The sequence below is a fragment of the Macrotis lagotis genome, chromosome 8 (assembly GCF_037893015.1).
Source record: "Macrotis lagotis isolate mMagLag1 chromosome 8, bilby.v1.9.chrom.fasta, whole genome shotgun sequence".
NCBI classification, from domain to species: Eukaryota; Metazoa; Chordata; class Mammalia; order Peramelemorphia; family Peramelidae; genus Macrotis; species Macrotis lagotis.
In genome coordinates, this window is record NC_133665.1 from 150,374,227 (window position 1) to 150,388,633 (window position 14,407).

Below are 14,407 nucleotides of genomic sequence, written 5' to 3' on the forward strand. Positions count from 1 at the left end.
ATAGCTACAATGTTATAAATGGAATCTGTGCTCCTGGCAGCTACATTTCAGACTATAAAACCATGAATTTGATCCAAAAGGCTATCAAAGACCTCTCCCCTTGGAGCTGAATGGGCCTGTTGGAATATCTGAATAGATTTGATATGTGAAGACAATGTGCTAAGTCATCTGAGGCACTCTGGAGGCCAGGCAGGAGGTGTAGTAGGTTCATGGAGCCAAAAAGCAAATACAGGGGCATGATGGGAGGTTTAGCCTCTGAAAAATGTACTAGTTTTATGACCTTAGGTAAGTCATTTTTTCCTTTCTTTTTTTCCCTTTCTTTTCCTCTCCTCTCCTGTCACTTCTAGATTATGATTGAGTCAGACATGATAACTCTTGATGTGCGGGGAATTTAAACCCTAACCCAAAATGACTACATGGAGTCCTCTCAAAGTGGCAGCAAAGAGTTAAAATTTAATTTGGTTCTTGCAAGAAACAGGGCAGTTCCTAACTCTATGAGAGAGAAGGAAAAGCCGATTTACAAAAGCTGAAGCAGGGTTAAAAAAAAAACAACACAAAACCCACAATCCATGGCCCCTCCTCGAACCCTTACAACAATTGGTCAAACTTGATGGTCCGAAGAGAAAGGAGGTGTACATAAACTTTCCTAGGAAAGTTAGTCTTTGTTTACATCTTATAAGGTTAGGGTGACAGAATTTTTCTAGTCTGAGATCCAGGTTCTCACGCTCAATGCTCACCTGATTCTTGAGAAATAGAAACTGAGGCCTATGGCTTAGACTAATTTAGCACTATGTTTCTGAAAAGTCAGCACTTTTGCCCCTCACACTTAATAAATTTGGAATTTTTTTTAAAAGAATTCTTTTAAGAAAAATTGATATCTTTAATTTTTTACATCTATACGGGCAGCTAAGTTCAGTGGATAGAGTGCTGGGCCTAAGTCAGGAAGACTCATCTTCCTAAATTCAAATCTGAACTTACTAGTTGTGTGACCTTGGGCAAGTCACTTAATTCTGTTGGCCCCAATTCCTCATCTGTAAAATAAGCTGGAGAAAGAAATGGAAAATAACTTGAGTATCCTTGCCAAGAAAACTCCATATGGGCTCATGAAGAGTCAGGCATGACAAAAAATGACTGAGCAACATATTTCCCACTGTATTCCTCCTTCAACCCCTCCCAGAAAACCATCCCTTTTTAAACACAATATGGGAAAAAACTTGTCAAAAAAGATGCTATATAGGTAGTATTTTATACCCATGGTCCTACACTTCCTACAATGCAAAGAGATGAGGTGTTTTCTCATGTGTGTTCTTTAAGACTTAGCTTGGTCATTACAATTTCAAAGCATTCAATTTTGATTTTTTTTTAGAGTTTCTTTTAAAAAAAATCTACTCTTTATAGGTAAGGAAGGCATAATCCATCTTTTTAGAGGATCAGAACCATAGGAAAGTATTACTGGATAAGTATAGAAAAAAGAGGGTTAATGATTAGAACAAAGGCCTAGAGAGAAATGATTTTGAACTTAGAGAAGTTGGGTTAAAAATTTTAGAAAGTTTCATGTTAACTACACCTCCCTCCCCTGCTTTCCCCATTCTTGTTCCTGCAGTAGTTATGGCAGGAGGATGGCCTGACTACCTCTATGGTGTGACTGGAAGGACAAGAGACTTAACCAGGCACTTCTCTCTGTCCCTGGTTTCCTCATCAGTAAAAGGGGGCAGTTACCTTTGAGGCCCCTTTCAGCTCTAGAGCTAAGAATCCTGTGATTTCTTTTGTGTCATTAAACAGCCAGGGAAAGAACTAAGGGCTAACTGAAGGATGCCACTGTTGGGAGGTCTAGTTCAGTGTGTATGTTTCAATAATAATGCATTAATTGTGTCATTACAAAAGTCTTTCTATTCATAGGATGCAAATTTTGGGCTATATGGGAACTTAGAGTTGAATGCCTTCATTTTTACAGATGAAGAAACTGAGGCCCAGGAGTTTAAGTGATTTGCCAAATATTGCTCACTTGGTAAGTAGCAAAGCTGGAATATTCAACTCTAAATCCAGTATTACCTACATACTGGGAGTGTCTAGAAGAAGTGAGGTGGTCTGCCTGTGACATTTGTCTAGCTTATTTCCTTACTTTTCTTGACAACTGCATTTCATTCAATCATTCAATTCGTCCACACAGTGATTCATTGAATATTTATCAAGTGTTTGACAACATAATGATAATGATTATTATAGTCATCACTAACATCTATCTAGGGCATTAAGGTAGATTCAGAATAAGGAAAGGTCTTTTACTGGACGAGAGAATTCAAGCCTAGTCTATGACTTACTAGCTATGTATGTAACTATAGGACAAACTATTTGAATATTTCTGTGCCTGTTTATTTATTAAATGGAGATTATAACGCCTGCTGTGTCTATGTCATGGAGTTGTGAGTCTTCAACTTAAATATTCACTAAGTATTTGAATGAATCACTAGATGGATGTATAGAGTGGAGTGAAATGCAGCTGTCAAGGTCTATGAAAGGTAGAGAGCAAACTGGTAGGTAGAACAATGGGAAGACTAGACATCATGAAGAACCTTTATTGGATCTGACTCTTCACGACCCCATTTGGAGTTTTCTTGGCAAAGTTACTGGAGAGATTGGACATTTCTTTCTCTAGATCATTTTACAAAGAGGGAAACCTAAGCCTACACACGTTAAGTTACTTGTCCAAGGTCATACAAGTAGCAGTTCTCAAGATTTGATTTGAACCTAGGTCATCCTGACTTAAGAATCAGGGATTTTTCCATTGCAGGGCACCACTTTCTAATGCTAGGGATGTTTGAGTAGAACATCAAAGCTTTGGCAGTAGGGCCTAGTTAATGTTGTTAACAGCAAGTTAAGGGCTTGGCAAACTGGACACTAACTGTATTGCTCAGGTGGTCAATAGCAGATTATCTACAAGCTGGTGGCAGCAGGAGGTGGAGGCAAGAGAACTTGGAGAAGAGGAAAAGGAAGATTGTTTGAAAGGGAAAATAAATTTTGGCTCTTCTGGGCAAGGTCTGAATGGTGATGCCATAATTATTGGCCTTTCTGATCCCTCAGAGCTATGCAAATGAGCATAGATAAGGAGAAGAAAAGAACTCTCATTAATCTCCCAAATGCCACCAGGGTGAAGAAAATCTTGAGATTTCTATGAAGGGGGAGAAGTGTAACACCTTAATAGAACTACAGAGAAAATCCAGTCTTAAAATTCTCTGTAGGAGGGTTTGCTCTCTTGGCCAATTACATAAACAATAGAGAATAGATCCTCTTAATTCAACCACCTCATTCCTAAAAATTAATAAATCAAGAGCAATCCTAAACTGTGGATTTTAAAAACCTTTTCTTGTCTGAATGGAAAAGTCCAGCAGAAATACAAAAGAATTTAGTAGGAAAATTACTTTGGTCTCATGCTTTCATCAAAACTAAGGTTTTTCACACAACTGATCATCTTGTCTCTTTTTCTTGACTCTCTCTCCCTCCATCTCTCCATCTATGTCTCTCTCTTTCTTGATTTTACATCATGTTGCCTATAAAATTCAAGATCTTTTGTGATGTTGGCCGAGTCACCGTCACTGTAAAAAGAAGGTATTTGACTAGCTATGAGTACAGAGGTCATCCAACTCTAGGGTCTATGATCTAAGAGCAAAGGCTAATTTGGGAGTGCTCTTCATCCCTTCTCATCTAAATGAGGGATAGAACTGATGAATTTGAAGGCCAGAGAAAAAGATGACTTTCCCCCCTCCACCAGTTGGGGAGTCCTGTTTTTTTTCCAGGTTTAATGGCCAAAGGAAGAAATGTTCCCACAAAGATGATGGAGGAGTCTCAGACAACTCTCCAGGGATATATTTTCAGCTCATTCTACATGATGGTTGTTCCTGGCTTTTTGCTCCAGCCAAACCCAACCAATGGTTGGGGTACTCTCCCCATCGCTGCCTTTTTTGAATCTCTGGGTCCCTTCAGAACTCAGCTCAAGTATTACATTCTTTTGCAAGAGGGTTCCTCCTTATCCTCCCATTGTAAATCTTGCCTCCACCTCAATGAACACAAGACATGTATGAACACAGACACATGTAATATATACATGATGTAAATGTGAGTCCATCAACATAGTATATCGAAAAATACATTCACACACATGCATACATATAATGTCCTTCATACAACATAGGTAGAGTGGATAGAGAGATGAGACCTTGAATCAGGAAGACCTGGGTTCCAGTCTCACCTCTGACCCACACTGACTGATGACTAAAGTCCTGGCTTTCCTCATTCCCCTCCAGTTTGTACTCCTAGACTTTCTCTCCCAAGTCCCTACTCCTCACCCTGAAGTCTCATTTCTACCCTCCCTTGAAGATTCTTTTATCCTTGCAGCCTCTAACTGAATGGCTTCTCCCAGGACCAGGTCAGTTGGGTCTATTCTTTTCTAGGCAGTTTTCCAGATTTTCTCTACAAGACCCAGGTTTGGTTCTCCCTGCCCTATCCCACCCAAGCTTCTTTTTCCTAGTCTTTCTCCATTAGAATATATACACTCCTTGAGGATTTTCACACTCTACTTGGATCTGTATTTCTAATGCTTAACACAGTGCCAGTAAGTACTTTTTGATTTGTTTTGGTTAACTGCTTTTTCTCCCAGGAAAAGTAATTAAAAGATTACTATTACCATTTTTTCCCCTCAAAGACTATGTTTTGACTTTTGTACAAATAGCAAATCAAGAATTTGTGCTTTGGGCAGAATAAGGAGGGTGATCAAACTTTGCCAATGACTATTTGCTATCTGGGAACACTAACAATCTTACTCTTTTCTAAAGTAAAATTCTCATTTTAGTGTGTAAGTCAAGGTTTCATCAGTCACAGAATCTCAAATGTAATCTATTCTTCATGTATTCTCAACAGAATTGTAAATAAATATCAATATAAACATCTCACAATGAGTTATAAATATAAAAGTTATATTTAAAGTCAAAGAAAAAGAACATGTCGTTCTAAGTGCAAGTAAACATGTTTGTATAGCTCAGGAATAACTGAACATCAGCTTGTTGATCCAATGAGAAGTCTTCTCCCCACACAAACTGACCATCCTTTGGGCATCAGCAGGTAGTGGTGACTTTCGAGATAGAAGATCAGTGGTAGAGCATTCTGAGGTCATACTGGTCTGATCAGCCACAGTCAGGCACACTATAACTTGACTTTAACATAGTGATATCCTTTAGTTCTACTTTAAGAACGAAGGACACAACCAACTAACAAAGACAGGAGATCTTAACCCAGGGTGGGTGAGTTTTTAAAAAACACGCAAATTTTGCTAACTGTACTTTGATAAAATAGTTTCTTTTGGAATCTTATATGCTTTCTATTATGCATTTAAAAATACAATTCTGAGAAGGGATCATTAGGAGCCCAGGTTAAGAAAAAAGGCTGAGTTTACTTGTGTAGTTTGGAGTTTGGAGGAGAGGATCCTCCTACTCTGGAGGGAAGATGCTACTACTTGTTTGAGAATGTGGCTGGCTGGCATTATTTTCATTGCTTTGATATTGATTTTTATCTCTTAGATTTTTACTTTTTCAATGCATAACTTTGCCTGGTTCTCTTAGTATTGTGAACAACAAAATATGCAAAGATAGCTTTCCACACACAATATTTTAAGATTTTGAGTTCCACATTTTTCTCTCTCTCTTTTCCATTCCTCCTCCCCTTAACAGTGAGTAATCTGATATGAGTTATACACGGCCAATTACATTAAACACATTTCCACATTAGTTGTGTTGTGAAAGAATCAAAACAAAAAGATAAAATTGTGAGAGGGAAAAACATAAAACATAAAGCAAATTTTAAAAATTGAAAAATAGTAAACTTTGGTCTGCATTCAGATTCCACAGTTCTTTCTTGGATGTGGATGGTTATTTTCTGTCACCAGTCTTTTTGTACAGTGAGAAGAGCAAAGTCTATCACACTTGAACATCAGTGTGTACAATGTTCTCAGGTTCTGCTCACTTCACTCAGCATCAGTTCATACAAGTCTGTCCAGGTTTTTTCTGAAGTCCGCCTATTCATGGTTTCTTATGGAACAATAGCACTCCATCACATCAAGTCATATGTTTTAACTGATCTTTCAACATATGGTTTGTTTTTCTGGGGCTGAATACAATGAACTGTCATAAGGCAAGAAAGCAGCACATGACTTGGTACCACAATAACAAGGCTTCCCCATTTTGTCTTTATCTGGCATTTCTTGGTTCCCATTATTTTTTAAGAGATTATGAAATCTTCCAGAATAGTCATAAGAAAGTTCTTCTTTGGGCAAAATGTCTCTGGCTGCAAAAAGTGCCAATCTAGGCACCATTGATTCAATACGGACAGGGACCATCAATAAATTTGGCTCACAAGAATGGTTAAGGAATCTGCCGATGTTACCTATGTTGGTAGGATCCACAAACGTTTCTATTATCTGGCCATTACCGAGGTGCTCTCTGACAGCTATAATGTAATTTGAATCATGCTTTGTTTGTTGCTGTATTCTTCTGCGAGCCTCTGAAGCTCCTAAAATTTCACCAGCATATTCACAAACAAACCTTCCTTTGGGTATGTGTTCCAAAGTGCGAAGCCCCCAGCCTTTCCTTTCCGTCTTGAATGCCTGGAGATGGAACTGCAGACCCCTTTGGACGACTCTGTTCTTGCATCGTTCACCACACTGGCACATGACATTGCATTCAAACACTGGTCTGGAAAATTCCTCTTCCCTTTCAATGTCTCTGAGACACGAATGATAGTAACTGTCCCCATGAAGGAGACATGAACAAACAGGAGAGAGGCAGGAAGCTGTGAGACAAGCACACCCAGGAAGGGTTATCTGAGAGGGGTCAGCATCTGCTCCAGGCCCAATCACGTGTTCAGGAGTGTACTAAAAAAACAAGATGCCACAAGTCAGAGAGGGATATGATTAAATTGAAAATCTGCAATTGCGAGGAGCCCTAATGCAAAATTATGCCTTTATGTTGCTATAAAAAGTATCTCCCAATTTTTTTTAAAAAACAAAATGTTATCTAATTATCTTTAAAGACTTGGGTGAATCTTCTATGAACTAGAATTGGACAGCATAAGAAGGTACAGGGAGTGGTAGGAGTGCCCATGCTGACAGAATCACAGAGCCATCTCAACAGTTAATAGTCCTCTATGGGCTGTTTTTCTCCCAATTAGCATACATAAACTCCTTGGAGCCAGGAATTGTCTTATATTTCCTATTTGTAAATTTAGTCCTTAGCATGATGCCTGCCCCATAGTAAGTATTTAATAAAAGCTTTTTCATTTGTTCAAGAATTATTACCAACGAAAAATTTCCTTTTGGGGGCAAGGGGTAGAGGTAGGGGGACATTTTCCCAGATTTGATAGTGCATTTTAAATTTTTTAAAATTTCCTAGATTATTTAAATTCTTAAAAACTCAGATTTCTAACATTTCATTTAGGACATGATTATGGTACAATTCAACATCAACCTTCAAAGGGAAAATTTAGTTATTATATAAATCAAATTTTCAATTTCATTGTTAAAAATCAAAAGGTTGTTATTACCATTGTGATTTTTCTCTGCTAATCATGTGAAAAAAGTTATAGAAAGAATGTTACCTATTAATAGTTGCTTAAGCATGTCATGGATTTTTAAAATGTCATATCTAAAAAGGCACAATGAAGTACAGGGTAGCAGTTCTCTGGATCCCCATTTTTGAGGGGGGTTCATATCTGTGGTCTCATAACTGTCGGAAACTCACCTTGTAGAAACTCCTTTCATGATCAACAAAATGACAACTCATTTGTAACCTAAGAGTTTTAAAGAGTTGGCTAGGACAATGAGAGATTAAGTAACTTACCCATGATCACACAACTTGTATGTCATGAGTAGAAGTTGAACTTTCCTGCAACTGCAAAATAATTTACAGTCGTGTCAATAGTGTTTCTGCATTTCTACTAGTTTTTGTCTTCATCTAGATGGATAGCCTAGAAGGATGAAGGCTGGTTTAGAAAGAAATGCCTTGTCAATCAAATTCCCTTACCTCATCATCTTATGCTGAGTGTATTTTAAAACTTTTGAATTTCAAAAGTAATGTAGGCCATTGACTAGTGAGGCATTTTAAGAAGAAATGAGAAATTAAACTTTATCATTTTTAGTGAAAGTTTTTGTGAAGAATTCTTTTAAATCTACTTGTTCTTTCTAGCTCTCTCTCCTAAATACTGTATAATTCACTGAGCCAAAAAATGATTTTATGACACAATCATCTCCTTTTAAAATCATGCTTGACTTCCTACAATTTTGTAACTTGCAGAAAAGCATATCAGTCCTTGGTGAATAGATTTGCATTTCATTGCTCTGAGATGAAAAAGAAGGACTTACTTTGATCTCCTAACTTTATTTTCACCAATTTCTCTTTTGCTTCTCCTTCAGATATTGATGAATGAGGATATATTTTGTGGGGTTGCAATGCTCAGAATCCTCAGGGATTCTGATTACATTTGGTAAACAAAATGAAGCAGAAGAGTTCTGGGCCTCTCTATTTATAAAGGAGGTTTTTATGTCTTTGCGATGTTTCATGTTTAAAGAGAATTATTTTTCCTTGCTAAATCTAATCCTAGATATCCTCAGAGTAACAGAATTGTTTAGAAATATACTAATTAGTTGGTTTAGATTTCAGTAGACTTAAAAATGCTAAATTATTCAATTTTCAAAATCAGAATGTCAGCCCTTTGATAGAGGAACTAATCTTAACAGTATATATAAAATAACATTGACAAGATAAAAGAATTTCTATACTGAAAAAATATTTTCTTTAATGGAACCACTTAAAATAAGAAAAACCACAACTGATTTTATTGTACTTGTTTACAAAAATAGTAAAAACCCAAATAGCTGTGCATTTTTAAATATAAGAATCTCAAAGTTGTAAGAGCTTGAAGCATTTCTTATTTTCACAAACAAACAGAAGCATTGTCTTAAGTCAAAATAAGAAGCCTTTTACAAATGCCTCCTATGTGGTAGGAACTATATACTGAATTCTGAGAATCCAGAGAAGGGCAAAAAGAAGCTCCCAGAGAGTGGGGGAGGCAGCATTAGATTAATATACTAGGTAAAATAGTCTCCCAACAGGTTAAACTGGAGATCTTTCATAGAAGATGAATTCTTGAAGAAAGTAGTATTTTAACTTGGACTTGAAGGAAGCCAGCATCACCAGAGGGCAAAGAGGATGCAGCAGTCCAGGGTGTGGGGAAAACTAGAGACAAGAAGGCATCAAGACCTGACCCGAAATCTTCCTTCAGTCACTTGGCCAACAGGTCTCTAGATCTGACTGCTCATCTTAAAATGAAGATATTAGACTTGATGGTCTCTAAAGTCCCTTTCGGTCTAAATATATGATCAATGAACACCTCAAATTAACTAGTATGGTTAGGAAATGAGGTATCTTGGTTAACTCATTAACACATTAATGAGTGAAGTTTTTTGGGAGAGAGGAATACTGGACGATGTAAAGACTATTTTCAGATATGGATAACTATATTAGATGGTCTTTTAATTACACATTGTTTGACAATTCACTACTTTGTCAATCATGGATCTTTGTTTTGAGCATCTATAGTTGAAAAAGTTAAAAGTTGTTAATAATAATTTACCTAGAATAAAACCAAAGAGAAAAGCAAATCCTTTATCTAGAATTTCAAGCTAAAAAGTCCTTTGATCAGAAATCTGGAGCTAAAGTGGTTCAGAAAAATAAGGAAGTTCTGTATTCCTATATAGCAAAATAAGCTTAGAATGAGTGAACCAGTCAGGCATTTTATTTCTTATGTGGCAGGTACTATGCTGGGATACAAAGATAAAAACGTGGGCTTTACTATCAAACTCAAATTCGAAAGAGGGAGACAACCTGCAAATAATTACATACATCCCCATACCCCCCCCCCCAACAGACTGCTAGGAATGGGAAAAGCTTCCTGAAGAGGACAGGATGTGATCTGAGCCCTGAAGGAAGCCCAAGAAGCCAGGAGCTGGATGAGAAGAGGGCCAGGCCTTCAGCCATGGTCACAGCCAGCAGAAAGATGTATTTAGGGAGTAGCTGCAGGTGGGGGGAAGCTGTAAGATGGGAATGGGGGGGGGAGCAGGGAAGGACAAAGGCAGGATGGGCTCAGGTTGGCAAACACAGAATCTTTTGTGGGATCCTGGAGTCCAGGGCCCAGGGACACTGGTCTCTTCTGATTAGGGCAACAAGATTAGAACTGTGCCTTAGAAAACTCACTTTGTCAGCTATGTGCAGAAGAGATTGTACAGAGGAAAGATCACCATAGTCTTGAGCATTAAAAAAATGTTGGGAAGAGGGGAGGATTTGGGGTTAAAGATAAGGAGATCTGGTTTGGACATGGTGAGTTTTAGATGCCTATAGAACATGGTACTTAAGACACTGAAAACAGCCAGAGTGAGGTGAGACTGGAGTCAGAAAGATGCAGGTTGGATATGCGGATCTGGGAATCACGTACATAAAATCTGATGATACCACTTAGCTGGGTACCAAATTAGGGTGATTTAAAAAAAAATCATTTAATATTTATCATGCACCAATTATATGCAAAATGCTATTATACTACTTGTTATAATAGCAGAAATAAAATTTAAAAAAAACTGTTAATACTTTTTGTTTCTACTATGGCTAAATTTCTTCCTGTATATCTCTTCTTCCCCTATCCTGAGGGGCCATTGGAAAAAAACAGGATTGGGCGGCTAGGTGGTGTAGTGGATAAAGCACTGGCCTTAGAGTCAGGAGTACCTGGGTTCAAATCTGGTCTTAGACACTTAATAATTACCTAGTTGCTTGGCCTTGGGCAAGCCACAACCCCATTTGCCTTGCAAAAACCTAAAAAAACCTAAAAAGAAGAAAGAAAAAAAAACAGGATCCCTCCAAAAGTTTGAAAGCTGAATTTATCAATTTAGATTTTTAGTTGCATGCTTTCCCAATAGTACTCAGTAAGTTAGGTTGCTTTTTTTTTTTTTGCTGCTTTGATGAAGTCTTTTAAAATTTTTATACTGCGGTATTTGAAGGATCGATGGTTTTACTGATGTGCATGCATCCTTCATTGACATGGATCACAAACACTATTTTATTATCATCATTTCAGTTTACATTGCTGAAGTCATGTTTCCTTGGCTCTCTTTACTTCGCTCTGCAACTGTTTGTGAAAATTTCTTTCATACTTTCTCCATATTCATCATATAAATCATTTCTTACTGTGCAGTAATATTCCATTCTATTATTGTACTACAATTGGACATCAACTTTTTTTCTAGTTCTTTACAAAACAAAAATTGCTGTCATAAATACTTGGAAAGAAGGAGTCTTTCTTTTTATCAATGACTTTTTGGGGCTCTACCTTGTAGTGGAATTTGAGTGAAAAAGTGATGCTTTAGTGTTCTGCTTGCATTGTTCCAATGTTTCTAGAATGTGTGTTCACAAATGCATTATGACTAACTTTGCATAGCCCCCTAACACTGACTATGCTCCTCTTGTCATCACCGCTCATCTGCTGTGTGTAAATCTGAGGTGAAACCTCAGAGTTTTGGGCATTTCTCATATTATTAGTGACGTGGAGCAGTCTTATATGGTCGTCTGCAGATCTTTTGAAAACTGTTCATATCCTTTGGTGGCTTGTCTACCGGGGAAAGGCTTTTTTAGTTATGCATTTTTTTAGTTGTTTATATCTGTTTATCTGACACAAGATACAAATATTTTTCCCATTTGGCTGTTTCCCTCCTATTTTTTGTAATGACGCCAATTTCTACTATTCATGTCACAGGCGTGCTTTGAATTTTTAGTGGAATATGGCACAAGATGGGCAGCTTTGAGGAAGTCATGCCATTTCACTTTTGGGGAGATCTTCTTGCTACTAGGGGGACTAGGTGGTGCCCTAGTGCATAGACAGCAGAGTTTTGAGGCAGGAAGACACACCTTCATGAGTTCAAATCCAGTATCAAACACTGGCTAAGTGACTCTGGACAAGTCACTTAACTTTGTTTGCCTCAGTTTCTTCATCTGTAAAATGAGTTGAAGAAGAAAATGGTGAACCACTCCCTTATCTTAGCTCAAAAAGACAAAAGAAAAATAGTAACTCCAAAAGGGGTCACACAAAGTTGGACACAACTGAAAATGACCCATCAGCAACATGGTATAAAGGGTTGTTCTGAGACTAATTTCTTCTACACTCCTTTCCAGTTTTCTCAGCAGTATTTATCAAAGAGGGAATCTTATCCTACCTAATTTTTTTCAGGTTGAGGAAAAACTGGATTACTGAATTCTTTTACTTCTGATTCTTCCTTCTCTAATTAATTTCATTGATCTACTTCTCTATTTTTTAACTTAATATCAAATGATTTTAATGATTCTGCCTTATAATTTGAGGTCTGCAAGTACTAGTCCCTCCATTCCCTCTTTTCCTTATTATTATTATTATTATTATTATTTAAGTTTTTGCAAAGCAAAGGGGTTAAGTGGCTTGCCCAAGGCCACACGGCTAGGTAATTATTAAGTGTCTGAGGCTGGATTTAAACTCAGGTACTCCTGACTCCAGGGTCAGTGCTCTATCCACTGGGCCACCTAGCTGCCCCTTCCCCCCATTATTTTCCTTGATATTGTAGATCTTTTGTTCTTCCATATAAATTCTATTTTATTGATTTCTGTAAGTTTTCCCTTTGACACAGAAGTAAATTTTCAGCTGTATTTACTCTGCTAGACCATTTAGTAAATATGCAGCCTAACTGAACTTTTTAACTATAACATACACCAATTTTAAGCAATTTAACATAAACCAATTTTAACCTAAACTTTGGTTTTGAAACCATTGGTTAAAAAAAAATGGAAAAATCAAGAAAATTGAGTATTACATTTTTCTGAAAGCATAGATTTAATCTCTGTCCATGATAGCAATTCACTATGCAAATGCTTTTGTATTCTTACTTTAGTTTCTTCTTTCACAGGACGTTGATAAACTAACTGTAACTAATTTGGGAAAATGATGTGAGCTATTAAAGCTATTAATAAACAAAGCATTTTGAGACTTTCTCTCCCTTGTCTCTATCTTGACTATTAGGTGAACCCTTCACACCACTTGTATTGACCTGTTTACTATTCCTCCAAAAACTTCTGCTTTCCCATTCCCATGCTTCTGATTAAATTTTTCCTTCCTACAAGCACTTTTCTGCTTTTCCAAATTCTCTAACTCCAATCCTTTCCCATTTTTCTTTTTTCTTTTCTTTTTTTAAGGTTTTTTTGCAAGGCAGTGGTGTTAAGTGGCTTGCCCAAGGCCACACAGCTAGGTAATTATTAAGTGTCTGAGGCCACATTTGAACTCAGGTACTCCTGACTCCAGGGTCAGTGCTCTATCCACTGCGCCACCCCAATTTATTACTTTAAAGATACTTTGTAGGGTTTTTCAAAAAAGGAATGGAAATCTTATTTAATAATCTAAAATATATATATATATATACATATATATATATATATTAAATAATCAAGATGGTTAGTTTCAATTGAAAGTACATGTATGGATAAACTTACAAATGTTATCTTTTTTATTTCTTAAAATTGTTTCACACTTTAAAACTTATTGGATAGATTTTTTCCACTGATATAGTTGTTCAAGTCTCTGGCATAGAATGTTTTTCCATTCATGTCTTTTGATTTTGTGATTTATGGACTCTCTTCTCTCTTAGATCCTCTACATATAACTTTCTCCACACACTCCCTTGCTCTTGCTACAGGAATAGCCCATTTCCTTTTCCAATCATGGTTTTTGAATATTTTATAATATTTATATTATGGAAATGAAAATAGATCATTTGTATTTAAGATGTGAAAGTTTTTGAAGCAAAATTTACAACATGGAATGAGTAGACCTCAGGTCTTCCCCCATGAGAATTTAAGTTCATTGAGTAGAAATTATTTCATTCTTTGTATCTATGCTATTTTGTCCTTAAATACTCTCATATCATATAGTTGCACAAATGGGACTCATCATTTTTTTTTCTTGTTTTAGATACAAAATTTGGTCACAAATTTAATTATGTCACTTCCACAGTGTTTTCCTTTTTTGTAATTATATCCCCTATACCTAACACAATGCCTGGAGTTGACTAATATGTGTTAGTATATAAAAGTATTATCTACATTTTATAATCAAAACTTCTTAGAGATTTGGTCAGACCTAAGTGTTACTAACACTATACATGTTATTTTAATTAAAATCAGGGGAAAGGGGACAGCTAGGTGACACAGTGGATAGAACACAGGCCCTGGAGTCAGGAAGACCTGAGTTCAAATCAAACCTCAGACTTAATAATTACTTAGCTGTATGACCTTTGGCA

General features: G+C 36.8%; 1 protein-coding gene across 1 annotated transcript in view; it reads right to left on the reverse strand.

The window, feature by feature from the left end:
• Nucleotides 1–429: 429 nt before the first annotated feature.
• LOC141496292 (histone-lysine N-methyltransferase SETMAR) overlaps nt 430–14,407 on the reverse strand; it is a 30,735-nt gene continuing 16,757 nt past the window's right edge. Inside the window, exon 2 of the mRNA XM_074198685.1 lies at nt 430–6,919. Within this exon, the coding sequence (XP_074054786.1) occupies nt 6,131–6,919 (789 nt within the window). The 3' untranslated portion in view covers nt 430–6,130. The remainder of the gene's footprint in view (nt 6,920–14,407) is intronic.